Genomic DNA, 19,893 nt, shown 5'->3' on the forward strand with positions numbered 1-19,893 from the left:
TTTAAAAAACAAATTAATTAATTTATTTCTAGAAATAACAGCAAAATGAAATAAGTACATTGATTACTTATAGTTATTTACGAATGTTTCTAAATTAGGAGCTTTCGGTTTTTGTTTGCTACATTTAAGTTCTTAGTAATATTCTTTAAGGTATAATAATTTCTAACTTTTGCGTATAAATTTAACAAAAAATACATTATAGGAAAATTTTGATTGATGGTTGAATTTAATTGTCTGAAATAATTTAACGAATTTACATAATATATTTTCATTTAAGAAAAGTTCTTCAAAATTGTTCTGAAAAATTTTATAAAAAAACTTTTTTAAAAACAAGTTTTTATTTAAATACACTAAAAAGAATAAAATAAACTTTTTCTTTAAAACTTTTATTATGAACTTATAACGTCATTACACAATTTTAATATTATATAAAAGCTTGTCGCGAGATTTGAGTGTACAGTTGCACTCATAAAAATGTGGTACGACAACTTTATCTTGTAATTCCTGGTCTAGTGGTCTATCATAACACAAACTTGAGAATGAAACAGGGTAGACACAGGTTTTAGTTAATTTACTTGTTTATCGATGTAGAGAAATCTCGCGACAAGCTTTTATATATCTAATATTAAAATTGTGTAATGACGTTCTAAGTTCATAATAAAAGTTTTAAAGAAAAAGAGTTTTTGTCATACGCTCCCAAAAACAGCTATTTTACGGACTCATTTCAGTCCGTAAAATGTTTCTTTTTCGGCCTAGGCCGTAAAGGTCGTCATGGCAACCTTTATGGACTAAAATGTCTAAATTCGTTATTTGGTTGTTTTATTTTGTCATTCGAAATTTGTCACAAAATCACATAAAATTATACATATATTTATAATTAAATTATTAAATACTAACAATATCAAAAGCTAAGTTATTTGTTTAAAGTAAGTACCTAGGTACCTATTTAAAAGAGGCTTTTAAATTAAAATATTCTTAAATTACAGTCACAAACAAGACATAATCATGTGGTACATTTTTTGGCCTAAGACAAGCATATTTTCTATACAACTCAACTGGATTGACAACGTTCCCTTCGTTCACCACCGGAAACACTCTTTTGATATTAGTTTTGTATCCGCAAGGGTAACTAAAAGGCAGCTGTTGTCTTTTTCTATGATGTCTTGCACTCGTAGAGAGTACAATTCTTCTCTTCTACATGCTCCACAAAGGCCAATGACAAGAGCTACCTAAAAATCAAATACAATGGAATAAGAAACCATCTATATATTTTAAAATCATTATCGCAAACTTACCTTAGTAAGTAAATAAGTTTCATCACTAGCCGTGGCCAAAAATCACCGATCTTTTTTATGGACAAAACCTTAGACTTTTTAGGCTCGTAACCAACCGAATTCCTCTTCAAAAAAGCAATAAGTTTTGGAAATTTGTCAATATAAATATCTTCTTTAACACTTAACACTGCTCTCAGCATGGAATATTTCGACCAAATTGACGATGGTTTGAATGTTTGTGACTGTAATTTAAGAATATTTTAATTTAAAAGCCTCTTTTAAATAGGTACCTAGGTACTTACTTTTCGTGGAAATAATTTAGCAATACATCTTCATTTACAACGAATACGCCATTTTTGTCTTTCCATTCATTAAAAACATCATATTCTTTCTGGTAAATGGCACGAGACTTCACAGGAAGTAAATCCAACACGATTTCTTTGGCCTTATTAGCAATATGTTCGGGATTTTGGAACATTTTAAAATTGTTGATGAATTTGTGTGATTTTGTGACAAATTTCGAATGACATGTCAAAATGCGATGAAATAAACAAACTCGTTACTAAGATATGAATTTATAAGCCAACTTTTTCAAACATTATAATTTCAAATATGGAAAATTTGCAAATATGCGTTCTAAAAAACTGTAAAAAGCGTATGACAAAAAATAGTGTATGTAACACGTACCTAAATTATGTTTTTTAGGACTCATCTACTATTTCGGACTCGGCTAACGCCTCGTCCGCAAACAGTAATGATTCGTCCTAAAAAACATCATTTTAGGTACTAGTTACATAAATAGCTATTATTTTATTCTTTTTAGTGTATTTAAATAAAAGCTTGTTTTTAAAAAAGGTTTTTTTATAAAATTTATTTTCTACTTTTTAGTTATGCTGGTTTCTCAGTGCCACACACTTAAACTCAATTTTTTTCTTAAATAACTTTCTATGGGTATCCTAATAATATGTATATCGATTTTCATTAAAAAAGGAGAACTTAAAAAAAACGACAGCTGTCAAATTTGACAGTTCAAATGTGAGACAAATAAAATGAAAACCGACTATGGGGTAGGGGGCATCCAATATATCGATTTTTATCAAAATCGGACAAATTTGAAATTATTTGACAGCTGTCACATTTGACAGCTCAAAATTTTTTTCTTTCATTTTAGCCCACGGCCATCATCGATTTTTATCAAAATCGGACAACTTTGAAATTTTTTTGACAACTGTCAAATTTGACAGCTCAACATTTTTTTTTCATTTTCGCCCATGGCCGTCCTATATATCAATTTTTATCAAAATCGGACAACTTTGAAATTTTTTTGACAGCTGTCAAATTTGACAGCTCAAATTTTTTTTCTTTCATTTTAGCCCATGGCCATCCTATATATCAATTTTTATGAAAATCGGTTGACTTTGAAATTTTGACATGTCATTAAACTGTCATTTTTTCAAGATGGCCGCCCATATATTTTTTTTCATATGTATATACCCACAATATACCTATACAGGTTGTTAAATTGTTCATTACTCGCGGCAAGAGTTTTATCAAAAACCTCAAAAATGCCGCCATTTTGACAGCTTTCAAAAATTCGGGTCATGCCTTGCAAAAAAATGTATTGTCATCGGGACTGAACCTACATGCCAAATTTCAATCTCTTACAATAAAAGGAAGTGGTTTTAATTTAGCTTACAAGATTTGCCCCGAACAAACATACATACATACATAGATAGTTACATACAAAGCAAGTTAAATAAAAGCTTATAAAAATAGCCTCCAATGAGGAAACTAAATAAAAAAATGGTCACTTGGTATTAGCAAGCCTCCAAATAAGTAGTCTTCATCGTTTTGAAAAGCTCTAAAGTATGAATATACTTTTAAATTGAACATTAATTTTGAATTGAAAATTAAACAGACTATATTTTGAATTATTTCCATAATTATTTGTGCAACCAGCAGCCGCACATCCCGGAAAACCTTTTCCCATTCCATCAATAAAAATAAAATTGAAATAAAAGCACAAATACCAATGGTTAAATATAAGAAAAAAAAATCGAATTAAAATCTTCCGTAATTCGGCCCTACGCGCCACCGGTGAAGGCTATGCATCGACTGAATGAGGCTGACTGTCGGTCGCTTAATTCAGTTAGCGCATCGTCGGAGTGGGGCGTTTTAAATTCGAGCGTGGGAAAAATTGGCGAGTGTCAAAGCTATGTTATTCTGTAAGCTGTGGTATAACTTAAATTTAAACCATGAAAATTAGAAATTCTTCATGTTTAAAAAAAAATGTTTACCACACTATTACTTAAACTAACCTAACCATTGAAAAAGCGTTTAAAAAATACCAATTAAATTACTAAATCTGTTTTATACTAAATCTGTCTATTCCAGACACACGTATAGATCATAATATCAGAGGGACAATGAGATAATGACCATAATTTCATTGCGTGTGCTCACTGACTAGAAGTTATTCGGAGAATTTAGTCTAAAGCGATGAGATTGCTCGACCCGTTGGCTCCATTATCTCTTATTGAATGGTCGGCTTTAGACCTACGCCAATATATCGCCGTTAATTAAGAGATTTCTGTCTTTCTTTAAGCTGACTGGATAAAGCTTTGAGCTTTCTAAGTAATCGACGTTTTTAATATCCGTAAATTCAACAAGTTAAAGTTAGCGATTTTGTTAGATCTATAACGTATGGTCTTTCAATGTGTTGTGATATATAACATCTTCGATCTTATTTAAACCCATCTGTTACTAAGACTATATAATATATTCATTCACATACTAACACGAGAGATACTAATACAAATACAAATATATACAAATACTTTATTGCCGACAAAATGAACTTCTCGATCACAAAGCAACGTCACAGAACAGAGTATATTATCCCATTACAGAGTATATTATCTCAGAACATTAAAACATAGTAATAAATACACAAATATAACAATAATAAAATTCAACAATATTCAGACAAAGGACATAATTAAAATTCAAAGTTAAAGCTATAAAAACCGCGAGTGTGTAAAAATTCCAACACCGACCCCCTAAAGTGGCAATCGCTACCTACAGCCCTAATATTTGCTGGGAGCATTTCAAAGGCCTTGACCGCCCTGTAGCCTGGGCCCCTCCGAAAAAAAGACGAGCTATGCAGAGGTATGCTTAAATCATCCCGCCCCCTGGTAATCCGTTCCATATCTGGACCATAGTGACTCGAGTTTGTAGCAAAAAGGGCGGAATGCTTTTTAACGAACATCACCAGGGACAGAAAATATAAAGAGGGCACAGTCAGGACATGAATTTTTGCAAAATATGGCCTACAAGATGTCCTCGGATACAAGCCGAACATACACCTGATCATTCTCTTTTGGGCCCTGAAGATCTGCTCTGCTAGAGCCGAAGATCCCCAAAACATAATGCTATACATAATTAAGGATTGTGAAGTGGCGATGTAAAGAGTTCGAATGGTGTCCAGAGAGAATTGGTCCCTTAATCTTCGTATTATCGCGCAGTTACTGTTTAATTTAGAAGTCAAAATATCTATGTGTTTTGTCCAGTGAAGCGTAGGATCAATGTAGACACCGAGAAACTTTACATAATCGGCCAGTGGTATAGACTTGTTATCACAGCTGACATACAAGGACTCGTTTCTCTGGTTTTACCAAAAGTAAGAAGTCCGGTCTTGGAAGTGTTCAATTGTAGGCTATTTTTCCTACACCACTCCCGCATCGCCCCCACTGCCTGCGAACAAGCCCCAGAGAGCCCCCGCAAAACTTGGTCTGTCAACACCAGAGAGGTGTCGTCTGCATACTGGCAAACCAGCCCCGAAACAAACTCCCCATGAAGATCATTCACATACAGTAGGAACAAAAGCGGTCCCAATATAGAGCCCTGTGGGACTCCCTGGCTTACTGTGACGGACTGAGAGAGGTATTTTGACTTTTCATGAATGACACAAATTAGTTGTTGACGATTAGATAAATACGATTCGAGCAACCGCGCGGCAACTCCCCTTATTCCATATATATTCAACTTATTTAACAGGACGCCATGATTCAAGATGTCGAAAGCCTTGGATAAATCAAAGAATATACCTGCTACCTCCTCACCTCTGTCGACCCTTTCAATAATAAACTTCAGCACATTATATATTGCCAGGTGGCATGACTTTTTTGGCCTAAACCCATATCGAGTATCGGATAATATACTATTTCGATCCAAAAAAGATGCAAGTCTATCACAAAGAGCTCTCTCAAACACTTTTGAAAAAGATGACAGAAGTGACACTGGACGGTAATTGTTCATGAGACAAGCATTACCCCCTTTAAGGATCGGGATAAGTTTAGCAACCTTCAAAGCTGAAGGAAAAACCCCAGATGAGAAGGATACGTTTATGAGTGCTGCAAGAGGTGTACATATGAAGGAGGCAATGCGTTTTAACAGAAATACCGGATATCATCCAGACCTGCGGAATGCTTGTTTGGAAGATTCATTAGAATGTTAAAAATTTCCTGTGAATTAACAGGATTAAGAAAAATTGTGGGTGGAAAAATTCACCATCATCCACATAAGTATCGTTGTAAGAAAAGGGGAGGTTGAAGTGTTTACTAAACAGTTCCGCCACCGCCTTCGGCTCACGAACCTTAGTGTCCTTGTACTTTATTGAAATATCCTTATGCGAATTTGATTTATTAGTTTGCTTATTTATAATATTCCATGCAGTTTTTGATTTATTTTTTGCATTTAAAATTTTGTTCTCATTAAGACTTTTTTTATAATTAGATACATACTTTCTATATTTCTTTCTTTCTTGTTTATAACGAGAGTAAATTATTGGACTATTGGTTTGTTTGTATGTAACGTAAAGATCTTTAATATGTGCCGAGTAGTGCTTAATTTCATTATTCACCCAATCTGGGATCGCCTTCTCCCTAGCGTTACACAAAGGAAAGCTTAGTTCAAATTAATAGGAGAAAATTCGGAAAAAACATTCGTACTTACTATTTACATCCAAGTACTCTTCCAAATCGGCCCAGCTCTCTTGTTCCAGATATGAACAGAAACCGAAAATGTTGGTATCATTGAAGAATCTCTTCCGCTTATAATTTACCTTGGAGTGGGAAGTAGGAGTTTGGATAGTTGTTAGTTGACCATAATGGTCAGATATGAATGTCGTCACATTCCTACACATTAAATGACTCTGGTCTATGTTGGTAAAAACGTTATCATACTAACAACAGTTTTACAACAATCAGTTTTATCTCTATGTCTTACATTTTTTTCTCGGAACCTGTCGTTTAAAAAATATGTGTCATTGTGGTCAACAAATTTACCAGCGCAAAAAAGTTTTTGGTTTAATTCAAATAGTTTAATTGTGTAAGAACTCTATTTTTCTATGCTACGTTTTCTTTATCTGACGTAATAAAAAACAGACATTGCAAAAGCCGGAGCGCAATGGAATTTCGAATGTAAACAAAAACAAGCCCAAAATTCATGCTACCTGCACTTTTCAAAAAGGTTTCAGATAACATTCAATACAGTATCGCCGTCTAAAACAGTATTAGACAGCGTCAGAGAAAGAAGTGGTACGCGCTTATTAAATTAAAACTATTAAAGTTTCTGAGGTTTAATTAAGGTTTTGTGGTAGTTCTGAGTTCCATTGCCGTGCCGAATAAGAAGTTTAATTAAGGTGAGTTTATTTTATCTCACTGAGCAACTAGTTGGTTACTGTTTATTGTTTTTATTGAGATATATTATATTTCTGAATCTCAGATAAATTTTAAGATATTTGATTGAATATAAAGAAAAGATAATTTGCAGATGATAATATTGAAGTATTTCTTTATAGTGAGTTATTTATAATTTGGCTATGTGACTTTAACAGAAGATAAGAATATATTTGTGTATTAATATTATCAAATTAATCTTGATTGAATATTAAGAAAATATGATTTTCAGATGATAATATTGAAGTATTTCTTTACAGTGATTTATTTATATTCTGTCTAAGTGACTTTAATAGAAGATAAGAATATATTTCTGTATTTGTATTATCAAATTGAGCTTGAATGAATTATGTTTAGCTTTATTATTTTCTACAGTTAGCCTTTGGGGCGTAGTGACCTTGTGTAGCGTAGTTAGACTTGAAGAGTAGTTCGTCCTGTAGCGTAATTAGCCTTGACAAGTAGTTAGTCCCGTAGCGTAATTAGACTTGAAGAGTAGTTAGCCCCGTAGTGTAGTTTGACTATTAACTTGTATATTCTTTTTTTTAGCCTGTGTGGCATTTGATAGCCTGTGTGGCATGTTTTTTTAGCCTGTGTGGCATTTTGATAGCCTGTGTGGCTTGTTTTTTTAGCCTGTGTGGCATTTGATAGCCTGTGTGGCATATTTTTTTTAATAGTCTGTGTGACTAGCCTGTGTGGCATGTTTTTTTAGCCTGTGTGGCACTTTGTTAGCCTGTGTGGCATGTTTTTTTTAGCCTGTGTGGCATTTGATAGCCTGTGTGGCATATTTTTTTAATAGTCTGTGTGACTAGCCTGTGTGGCATGTTTTTTTAGCCTGTGTGGCATTTTGTTAGCCTGTGTGGCTTGTTTTTTTTAGCCTGTGTGGCATTTGATAGCCTGTGTGGCATTTTATTATTTTATTTAAACTTGTGTTTTTAAGTTGGACTATTGATAAATCATTCAAGTACCTGTTTAATTTTAAATTCACTTTATTTTAATAATAACTGGTAACATTGTTGCTCACACCATGTTTTTTTCTTAATTGCAGGTAGGTCATCTCGGTAGCCGGGTCATACAAGACTTTTGTTGCTATACAACATTTGTCCATTTGCAGCGCCCAGATCAAAGTTGGCTATTACCATTAGTAATGTACCGTCTATTAGTATTATTTTTATTTTATATTATTAGTTGTATTTTATTATACAACATTTACGCCCTTTAAATTTGTTTTATGGTTTTTATTTTTAATTTGAGTTGACCGCCTGAAATAAAAAAAAATTTGGCCCTTACAATTGTGATTTTCTTTGTCATTTACACATTAAGTAAGTGACGATTGCAATGATTATCTTATAAAGTAAATAGGTTACGTAAACAGCTGCTATAATACATTAATTTTTTCATTACATTTACATTAATTATTGTCATTTAGTATGATCAACCGATGCGAATGAACCGAAAAGCGCCAGGAACAGACAATATTACAAATGACCCTTGAAGCATGGTGGTCCCGAGCTAGTAGAATATCTAAGATTGTTATTTAACAAGATTCTCGAAACATCAGAAACTCCTCAAGAATGGCACAAAAGCGTCACAATTCCTATATTTAAAAAAGGACAAAAAACTATATACGAAAACTACAGAGGCATAACTCTACTCAATACAACCATTAAACTCTTCACTAATATTTTGAAAGGAAAATTCGAGGAACAAATTACGAATAGGGACGAAGAACAAGGTTTTAGATGAAATCGATCAACTACAGACACCGTATTTATCATCAAACAAATTAAAGAAAAAGCAATAGAGTTTAATACACCAGCATATATCTGTTTCATCGATTTGACTAAAGCATTATAAACATATTGAAAGAGGAAAAAGTGCCTGATAATATTGTGAAAATCATCAGAACGCTAAATATCGATAACACAACTCAAGTGAAAGCAGGTAATAATCTAACACGAGACATACCAACACCAGGAGGCATTAGACAAGGAGACAGCCTTAGTCCCTTCTTATTCAATATTTTAATGGACATCATAATAGAAAAGGTGACCTCGATGAATATCGGTTATCGAATGGGACACAACAGAGTTAGCATGGTGTGTTACGCTGATGATGCAGCCATTATCGCGGAGACAGAGGACGATATGTAGAGACTTCTTCAGCGTAAGCCGTGAATTAAATATGATTATCTCCACAGAAAACACTAACTGCTTAACTTTCTCTAAAGAGCCGGTAAGATGCAAACTGGTAGTAGAAAACAAAATTATTGAGCAAATATCACAGTTCAAATACCTAGGAATAGATATATGTCGCACTACCATGATCCAGAGAAAGATCTAAGAAGCCAGATCAACAGAGCAACTGCTATGTCAGGATGTCTGAGACAAATAGTGTGGACAAACCCCTTTATGCGAACAGACAGCAAAATTAGAATTTACAAGACCTGCATCAGAGAAGAAACAAACAAGACCAAAAGCATGTTAAGAGTCGCTGAAATGAAGAATTTGAGAACCATAATGGGGAAGACTAGAAGAGACAGAATTAGAAACACAACTGTCAGACAACAATGTGGAATACAGGACGTAGTGAGATGGGGTAGGCAAAGAAAAAGACAATGGTTCGCACACGTAAAACGCATGGAAGAAAAGAGGCTACCACGCATAGCCCTTGAAGGGAAACCCAGGGGTAAGAGGCAGCCGGGAAGATTACCAAAAAGAGGGAAAGACAGTTGGCAGTCCACCTCCCAAGAACTCCTACAGAGGCAACCTTAAAATTAACAGATCGAAAGATCTCAAATAAGTAAAAGAAGAAGATGAAGTATAATCAGTGTCATCATCATAATTTTTAGCTTATTTAACCATTTCCAATTATGGTGTAGCCTCCTTCACATATTTAGATACCCTCTTGGTAGTTGGGTCCATTGTTGTCTACTGTTGGTTATGCGGGCTCAAGTTATCCCTGCTAATTTCTTAATATCATGGTTCCATCTCGGGTTTGGTCTTCTTCTATGTCCCTTAATTCCTCGTGGGTACCATGCTGTAATTTTTGTGGTACTTCTGTTTTTCGTCCTTCTTGCCAGGTGTCCTACCCATTGCCATTTGAGGGATTTAATTCTGTGGATGACATTTATAACGTGGATCTTTTGTCGTATCCACTCTGTTCTTTTCTTGTTTTTCTTGGTTATTTCCGGCATATTTCGTTCCATTGAGCATTGTGCGACCTGCAGTTTCCTTATAATATCCGTTTTAAGTGTCCAGGTTTAGCATGCATAGGTCATGACTGGTAGTAGACATTGGTCGAATGTTTTCTTCTTTAGATATAGTGGCCAGTCGGTGTTGTCATATTTTACGATATTTTTTGTACTGCACCATAATGGTCTTGAGTTAAAAGTTATTTCATTTTTTATTTTACAACGATTGAAAATAAGCTGACAATTTTTAGCCAATTTTTTTGTTTCGGCTTTGAAGTTTCTTATATTATTTATATTTATTCGATATACATTGGGCATTTGTTGTTTAAGAAAGTGGAATAATGTGATCGAAAAAACGGCGTCAGCGATGGCTTTGACATGAAGTTCGCGGTTTTTTATACCTAAAATTATATGGAGAATGTCATCGATCGTCATTTCCACGCCAGCTAAATGCCGTTTTTTAACTATCATACGGTACATAATACACTATCTGTGAATAATACTGTCATCCACTGAAAAAAATGATCTCTCAGTCGAAATGAATATGACTTTGACCCAAAAGATTGGCGCTTTTGAATAGGACCAAGAACGACGTTTCTTTGCCCAAATCTTTTCATAAGCTTTAAAAAATTACTTTTTGTCATACGCTCCCAAAAACAGCTATTTTACGGACTCATTTCAGTCCGTAAAATGTTTCTTTTTCGGCCTAGGCCGTAAAGGTCGTCATGGCAACCTTTATGGACTAAAATGTCTAAATTCGTTATTTGGTTGTTTTATTTTGTCATTCGAAATTTGTCACAAAATCACATAAAATTATACATATATTTATAATTAAATTATTAAATACTAACAATATCAAAAGCTAAGTTATTTGTTTAAAGTAAGTACCTAGGTACCTATTTAAAAGAGGCTTTTAAATTAAAATATTCTTAAATTACAGTCACAAACATTCAAACCATCGTCAATTTGGTCGAAATATTCCATGCTGAGAGCAGTGTTAAGTGTTAAAGAAGATATTTATATTGACAAATTTCCAAAACTTATTGCTTTTTTGAAGAGGAATTCGGTTGGTTACGAGCCTAAAAAGTCTAAGGTTTTGTCCATAAAAGAGATCGGTGATTTTTTGGCCACGGCTAGTGATGAAACTTATTTACTTACTAAGGTAAGTTTGCGATAATGATTTTAAAATATATAGATGGTTTCTTATTCCATTGTATTTGATTTTTAAATTATTAAATACTAACAATATCAAAAGCTAAGTTATTTGGAAAAATAAAAATGAAATGAACAATTTTGTGCATTTTGAAAACTTGCATCTGCAATCGAAACGACTCCTCCATTGGCAGGTAAATTTACTTTCTGATGAGGTGGAGTAAATGCGAACGATGATGTACTTGGTAATACATCCGTGGAAGTGGTCGCGATTTTCTTTTCCCCCATTAGCAGTTTGCAAACTTTCTTCTTTTTCTCAATAGATTCTTCTATGTAACCTTCGGCCACTGTGGACGACCTAAATAATTATTGTTGTTTAGAACAAGATCGGAAAATATTAAAATTTTTACCTCCAACCTCCTAGGCGTTTCAGCGATGTAAAATCCACATCTGCATCTGCAGCAAGAGTAGCAGAACTACGTCGGAAACAATGACCTGTATATTCGTTTGGGTTCGACAACTTTAAAAATGCTGCTACAATCGATGGCATCTTCCCAAATGAATGAATGCCGACTCGTTGCACGGTGCATTTTCCTTTACGATAAGAGATGAAGACATAATCATGTGGTACATTTTTTGGCCTAAGACAAGCATATTTTCTATACAACTCAACTGGATTGACAACGTTCCCTTCGTTCACCACCGGAAACACTCTTTTGATATTAGTTTTTGTATCCGCAAGGGTAACTAAAAGGCAGCTGTTGTCTTTTTCTATGATGTCTTGCACTCGTAGAGAGTCAATTCTTCTCTTCTACATGCTCCACAAAGGCCAATGACAAGAGCTACCTAAAAATCAAATACAATGGAATAAGAAACCATCTATATATTTTAAAAATCATTATCGCAAACTTACCTTAGTAAGTAAATAAGTTTCATCACTAGCCGTGGCCAAAAATCACCGATCTCTTTTATGGACAAAACCTTAGACTTTTTAGGCTCGTAACCAACCGAATTCCTCTTCAAAAAGCAATAAGTTTTGGAAATTTGTCAATATAAATATCTTCTTTAACACTTAACACTGCTCTCAGCATGGAATATTTCGACCAAATTGACGATGGTTTGAATGTTTGTGACTGTAATTTAAGAATATTTTAATTTAAAAGCCTCTTTTAAATAGGTACCTAGGTACTTACTTTTTCGTGGAAATAATTTAGCAATACATCTTCATTTACAACGAATACGCCATTTTTGTCTTTCCATTCATTAAAAACATCATATTCTTTCTGGTAAATGGCACGAGACTTCACAGGAAGTAAATCCAACACGATTTCTTTGGCCTTATTAGCAATATGTTCGGGATTTTGGAACATTTTAAAATTGTTGATGAATTTGTGTGATTTTGTGACAAATTTCGAATGGCATGTCAAAATGCGATGAAATAAACAAACTCGTTACTAAGATATGAATTTATAAGCCAACTTTTTCAAACATTATAATTTCAAATATGGAAAATTTGCAAATATGCGTTCTAAAAAACTGTAAAAAGCGTATGACAAAAAATAGTGTATGTAACACGTACCTAAATTATGTTTTTTAGGACTCATCTACTATTTCGGACTCGGCTAACGCCTCGTCCGCAAACAGTAATGATTCGTCCTAAAAAACATCATTTTAGGTACTAGTTACATAAATAGCTATTAGAGAATAGAAGAATCTATCTGTCCAAAGTATTTCACTCTTGACCCAAAATGAATATGCAAAGAAGTTCTTCCTACAAGAACAATAATCTCTTTGATTCATGCAAAAATTCTTGATTGAAAAGGGACCATTTCTTGATTAAAGAGACACTTTTCTTAAACCAATAGCGAATACTATTGACTCAACTAAAATTTATTTTGATCTAAGAGAAGTCTATACATCATATACAGGCATATTACGAGGTATATTATTTTCTGATAAATTTAGGTTTTCCTGGTCTGTAGTAAGTAAAGGGATATTATTTTCCTCGATAGTAGTTATTTCTGCTTCTTCACTCCTTGGTATTTTTTGGGGTGGTTCATCGCTCTACAAATTACAAAAAAATGTTACATCACGATTAATCAAAGTAAAGCAAATAAATTATTAGCTTTCGTCACATTTTGAATTTTTTAATACGACGACTTGAAATTCTAAATTTTTTGTAATTATAGGCATAAGAAAATCGATACCTATATTCTTATTCTATCTATAGTCACGCATGCATTATCTAAACAGGTGCATTAGGTAAATGTTTCTTACCTTCAAATATAGCAAATGTTTGTAATTTCCATTTTTTGAGAAACTCCTTTAAAGAATCCATATATACTAAAATTTGTCCATAAAAAATGACAAATGCATGTTAATAACGATCACTAATTAATTTGTTATACGATATGCGTTTAAAAAACAAATTATGCAAAATTGCAAGTGGAAAATTCCAAGCAACAAAACCTGTGCGTACTATGATGTGCGACCTCTGAAATGATATTACGTACGACTGATTGTATATACCGTCCTTCGTCATCGTCTTTGAGTGTCGTCATTATTTTTCATCAAAAGAGTATTTAGCTATTGGAAAAATAGCCACGTTTCTTGAATGAAGTACTTCCTAGCGTATTTTTCTTATTATCTTAAAACAAAGTAACTTACACTTAGTTGAATGAAAATAGATTCAAGAGAAATTTTCGAATTTTTCAAGAGAACCAGTTTTCTTGAGTTAAGAGAGTTTTTCTTCAGGCAAAATATTTTCTTTTACGCTAAAATAAATTCTTTTGCCACTAATTTTTTTTTTTCAAGAACGATGACGACTTTAGTTCAAGTCTATCTTTTTTATCAGTGTCTCCAAAAAAAATTAAGCTTTATTATAACTCGATATAACTATATTATAAGCAAAGCTTTAACTGCTCTAAAAAGCTTTGTCTCTGAAGTTCTATAGTAGCTTTTATATTTGTAATGTGTTGTCCTCAACAAAATTCTAACTTAGGGACCACAAGTTCTTAGACACAATGGTTCTATAAAAATCTATAAGCGGCTTACAAATCCAATTTAAAAGAGTTTTACCAAAAATGATAGGCACCTCTAGGCCACTCTGGTTTAATTAAACGTCAAATACCATACACTTCATTTCACTACAAAATTATTTTTCTAGATGCAAACCGGGCTACAGAGACCACCTGTGCTCCCGTGGCCCTCCCTCCTTTCACGGCATCGACAGCTTCTTCCACCTGAAGGACGCGACCACCATGGAGGCCATATCCACGGATCCTCTGGACATAAACGTCCGGTTCAAATCGAACTCGGACACGGGCTTGCTGCTGTGGGCTTTCACCGGCAGCGGATTTGTGTCCTTGGGCCTGAGGAGGGGCGCCTTGGAGTTGAGGTTCAGCTCGAGGTATAGGGAGGAGGAGTTGCTGGTGGTGCACAATTCGAGTACGGTGCACGACGGGTTGTGGCACAGAGTGAAGGCCGTTAGGTAAATATTCTGATTTAATTTGTTAGTGTTTTTTGTAGGTTTTTTATAAAGAGTAGAAGAGTTTTGTAAGGATATTTAAGATTAAAGAAAGCGTAAAAATCAAAATAAAACACTAGTTGTGTCTACTATATATAATAATAATAGCTCCCGTATATAGCGTTTAACGCCTTGGGAGTAGCAAGGTACAGCTTGCCATACTAGAGCCGTTTGGTATACAAGGAAGGTAATGTGGCTAGCACTACGCTTCAAACGCCTATTATTACCTCAGGATTGTGAATCCCAAGTACTCATTTAAGGCTGAGTGGACCTAGGTACCCAAACTATTTTTATTTTTATAAAAATAGTCGGCTGATGCAACGCCGGGTGTGGGGATCGAACCCACTACCTTGAGATTGGTAGTCGAGAGCCTGTACCTCTACGCCACCGAGCACCTGTGTCTACTATATACCAACCAAAAAACACCATTTTAGCCTGAGTACCAGGGAATGAGGGTTACCTGTCAAGAGAATACTTGTATCAACATTGTGCTAACGACGGTTTGTAATAATTGTAGTCAATTATTATAAAAACACACACACGAGACCCCTAAAATCAAGAATTTTAATGTACTTTGCGAAGATATAGGTGCAGAACATTCGACGTTGCTATTTTATTGCGAAACCAGATGGCTATTGCTTGGGAAATATTTACAGCGTGTTTGTGAGTTAAAGAAGGAAATTGCCATTTTTCCAAAAGAAGAAAACAATCTAGAAGCCGAAAAGCTTCGAGATACTTTATTTTTGATGAAATTAAGTCATTGTCGACCTATTCGAGAAATTAAATACCCTGAATTCTACAACTCCAAGGAGCAAACACACATATGTTGGATTTCAGTGATAAAATTAGTGCTTTTTGTAGAAAGTTGGAGCTGTGGAGTAGAAATGTGAAACAAGGAAACCTAGAAATGTTTGCAAATAAATGTGAATAACTCAGTCAAAACTGTTAAAACTTAAACCAAGTCTCTAAATAGACCATTGACAGAGACCTATATGGAGGGTTCAGTCTCCAAGTTGCTGGACAATGTTACCTAGGGATCAGAAGAGAACCACAATACATATTAAAAGGTCGCAGTAAAACAGGCCGATAGTTACCTCAAAGAATCTAAGAAATCATCAATTGTCATCAAACACTACATTTCTAGAACTGAACTCGCGTTTTGCTGATCTTGCGAATATGGTTAGCGAAGTGCGCATCCTGAGTTAAAATTATTGTTTTAGGTGTGGCCAAATGTTCTAATATAAACTGTATAAGACATGCTGTATAGGGTCCCTAAATTCAAGATTTATTATTGCAACCTTGGAAACTAGAAACAATATGTGGTCGGGTAAATGGAGGCAAAGTTTCTTCTGGTTTCTGAGATCCTAGTCATCAGGATCTAAGTATGGTACCCTGTACAGTATATTTTTTTAAACTATTACTTACCAAAAAAGTGTACATGTGCTTTCGTATATTTTCATTTCATTTATATTATTCAATTTCAGTCTCCTAAATCCATTTAACTGAAAGTAAAATAATATTTTATTCTTCTTTATCTTGAACTGTAACGATTACGCACCCTTGTAGTGCTAATGTTCGGTCATCTAGATTTACTTTTCGGAGACAATCCTGATCTGGCTTTATTTATTTTATCTGTGCCTTTTTCGGGTTTCGGATTACCTACTTTCTCGTTCTTTACGATATGTTATAAGCCAGTTTTGCTTTAGGTCAGAACCTATAATTATTTTATCATCAATTAATGATTTATTTCTGAATACAAATTATATCAGCTGTATTTAAAAATTAGTGGTCAATTAAGTATGTTTGTTTAACTAAAAAAAAACAAAAATATATAAACTGTCTTTGGTGACTCATTAAATGAATCTATTTAAAATTTTATACAAGTACAATATAATGAGTTTGGAAGCAAAATTGACATGAAAGAACATATAAAGAAAGCGCTTAAAATTATCCATAACAAAATTTGAAACATTATTGACTTTTGGAAGACCACTTCAAGTTGCCAAAAACTATATCGAAGAACCAGTTCTGGACTAACGGCATTTAATTATGGGGATACACGAGTCATACACGAGACTCAAATGATAATTCTAAAGTAGCGAAACAATGTCCTAGGATGCATTCTTGAAGCTCCGTGGTACTCTCGAAATGCTTTTATTCACCGAGTTCTCAAAATTCCTTCCATTAAAGAAGAATTTCAAAGCTTTGCTGGGAAACATGAAAAAGTCATTATCCCAACATTGAGGGTCTTCAATATTTCAAGTGAAGAAGATATAAAGAAATCTAACCTGACAAAACCTTTTGAACTATGTAAATGCTATCTTATGATCAATTCAGTAATCGTCAATTCGGAGTTGGTCAAAGAATGCTTGGAGAAGCTGAACAAATTAGGCAAAAAACATTGTCCTCCTACTGTGGGTGCCAGGCAACGAAGGCATGGAATATAATGAAAAAGCAAACTATCTAAGTAGCTAGATAAGGAGCGAACACTCCACCAACTGGATTGAGAAAAATTAAAGATTCTTCTTCATTTCAGTAAGAATAATCTTCAGATTGTCACGGAGTTTTTAAGAGGATGCTGTCTCTTCAAAGAACACTTCAGTAGCTCGAAGCTTAGAAACAACGGCGAATGCAGATTCTGTAGGGAAAATAGGGAAACAACACACCTTTTCACTGAGTGCGCCGCACCGAGACGGCAACCATTCGTGCCGAACCAACAACCGTTTGGTTCGACTAATATCGTAGATAAAAAAACTAACCTCTTTAAAACCGTCCCAGATGCTTGCTTTCGTCAAAGTCCTGAGACTGTATGATGAGTTATAATTAAAAAAAAAGTCGCAGTGATTAGCTTCCCCCCTACAATACAATCTATGGATAAACTTTTCTGGACGCCAATGAATGAACAATAGTATTTTCTTGTGTAATTTTCTAACTAGTGTGTCATATCTAACTAGTTTTAATGTTAACAACTCATTTTTCTGTTTCGGTATAAAAAAGTATGTTAACATCATTAACTAACTTTTCTTCTTCCACCAGGGACGGATCTACCGGCCTCCTCATAGTCGACAACGGCCCCGCCATCACCCGCCAATCTGTCCAGATCCGGCCCCCCGACAAACCGCTGGGCCCCCCAGAGGTGGAGGGCCTGTTCATCGGAGGCATGCCTCACCGCCTCGTGGGCCCAGTCACCGGCTACGACGAGGGCGGTATCCGAGGCTGCATAGCCGACCTAGTGATAAACGCGGACTACCATCTTGGCGTGGTAAACCGGTCCGCGGCCAGGCACAATATCGGCGAGTGCGAGGTTTGACACTGTTGATTAAGGACGACGATGAGGTATTTCCGTTCCCGGTTTTGTATCTAGGAGGGTAATGTGACGTAGGTAAGGTGGTGGGGCGTGGGTAAAAGTTTCGATATGATAGAAGGGATTAGAAGTAATGAAATGATATATGTTATAAATTGGGTTTAGAAATCTCATTAAAATTTAAGAACAAGGGACATCTCATGTAAATTTTGAAATATCAAATATTATCTCTTCCGAGATGATTTTATGCAAATGTTGTATTAGACTTTTTTGAAGAGGCCTTAAAGTTGTATTTTCGCCTAGAATTGTGTTTTATTAGGACTGGGTATTTAAATGTTATTTACAAAAATCTACCTTCTAATTAGTAAAATTTACAGTACACACGGCCCACTGGCTGCAATAAAAATACCAGCAAAAATCTGATTTTGCTGGTCCTTTGTCCTTGTCAAATTCGATGTCACATTTTGTTTACAACAATTTGTATGGTTTTAGAAAGGCTGGATATACAGGGTGAGTCTTAAATAAGTGCAAATATTTTTAGGACTGGTAGATCTCGATAAAGGAAACTATTTTCTCTTTACCATTTTTCAAATACGTCCAAAATAACCGAGTTATTTTACTTTGAAAATCTCAAAAAATAGTATATTGTTTGATTAGGAGTAAAAATGCTTTTTGACTTTTTGCGGCGTACGTTTTTCACATTCAGGCAAAGCACAAAAAGTCATTTTTACTCCGAATAGAAAATGCCATTTTTTTCAAGCGCCACAAATAATTTTAAACAATTTCAAACGTTCCAAATATTACAAAAATATTTAAAAGTCATTCCTGGTATGTAATTATATGTCGAGAAGCTATGGTTCCGCTAGTTGAATTTGATACTTTATGTCAGTTTAATAATATATTTTCCTACTTTTATGATTAGGCGTAACGGGCGCACAGTGGATCGACGCAATGCTATTTGCTGGACATTCAGCAATTATGCAAAATTTCTATTTTCTTTTTTGAATAAATGTGTTCAAAAATCTCCAAATTTGTTAAAAATAGTCATAACTTTATTATAGATAACTTACTGAATAGTGCAGGGGTGTTTTTCCAGAATATATATTTTTTTTTGAATTTGCGTATTAAATTGACTATTACAAATTAAACTGCATAATTTCATACTTATTCCAAAACTTAATGGACTTTTTGTCATATTTTAATTCTATATGAATTATGACCTTGCGATTTGTCCAGTTTTTTAATACCAACATGTATTCAATAATAATAATTCCTTAATTATTGTATAGTGTATCACAAAAAATTAAATTTTTATACAAAATTTTCCATAGCCATCGGCTGCAAAAAAACTTTATATTCGTAAGTTTAGCATAAAATAGAGAAGTCATACCCACCAACAAATAATCGGGACTCGGTGGGACTTTTTGATAATTACGAAAGAAAGATGCAAACTGTAATAAATTTCGCTGAAAAATGTATATTTTCACGGAGAATAGAGTTAAATAAACACCCAAGTGTTTCAAAATTTCTTTTAAATTATTCTTTAAAATATGGGCTAAAACTTTTGTATGGGGCACATGAATTAAGTCATTTATTTAATCCATAATTTGCTCTATAAACATCCCACATATTAAATATCTTTAACAAGAAACGCATATATTGTATACCATAATATATAGCTTTAGGTGAATTTTTCAATAAAATTCGAT

The 19,893-nt window shown here is 34.2% G+C and overlaps 1 protein-coding gene across 1 annotated transcript in view; it reads left to right on the top strand.

The window, feature by feature from the left end:
* The window catches only part of LOC115889797 (pikachurin-like), a 340,782-nt gene extending 322,180 nt beyond the window's left edge, over positions 1-18,602 (top strand). The window contains exons 12-13 of the mRNA XM_030909876.1: positions 14,521-14,844; positions 17,917-18,602. Of these exons, the coding sequence (XP_030765736.1) occupies positions 14,521-14,844; positions 17,917-18,190 (598 nt within the window). The 3' untranslated portion in view covers positions 18,191-18,602. The remainder of the gene's footprint in view (positions 1-14,520; positions 14,845-17,916) is intronic.
* The last annotated feature ends 1,291 nt before the right edge of the window (positions 18,603-19,893 follow it).

Source organism: Sitophilus oryzae, unplaced genomic scaffold, assembly GCF_002938485.1.
Source record: "Sitophilus oryzae breed Bouriz unplaced genomic scaffold, Soryzae_2.0 scaffold_847_pilon_pilon, whole genome shotgun sequence".
Classification (NCBI taxonomy): domain Eukaryota; kingdom Metazoa; phylum Arthropoda; class Insecta; order Coleoptera; family Curculionidae; genus Sitophilus; species Sitophilus oryzae.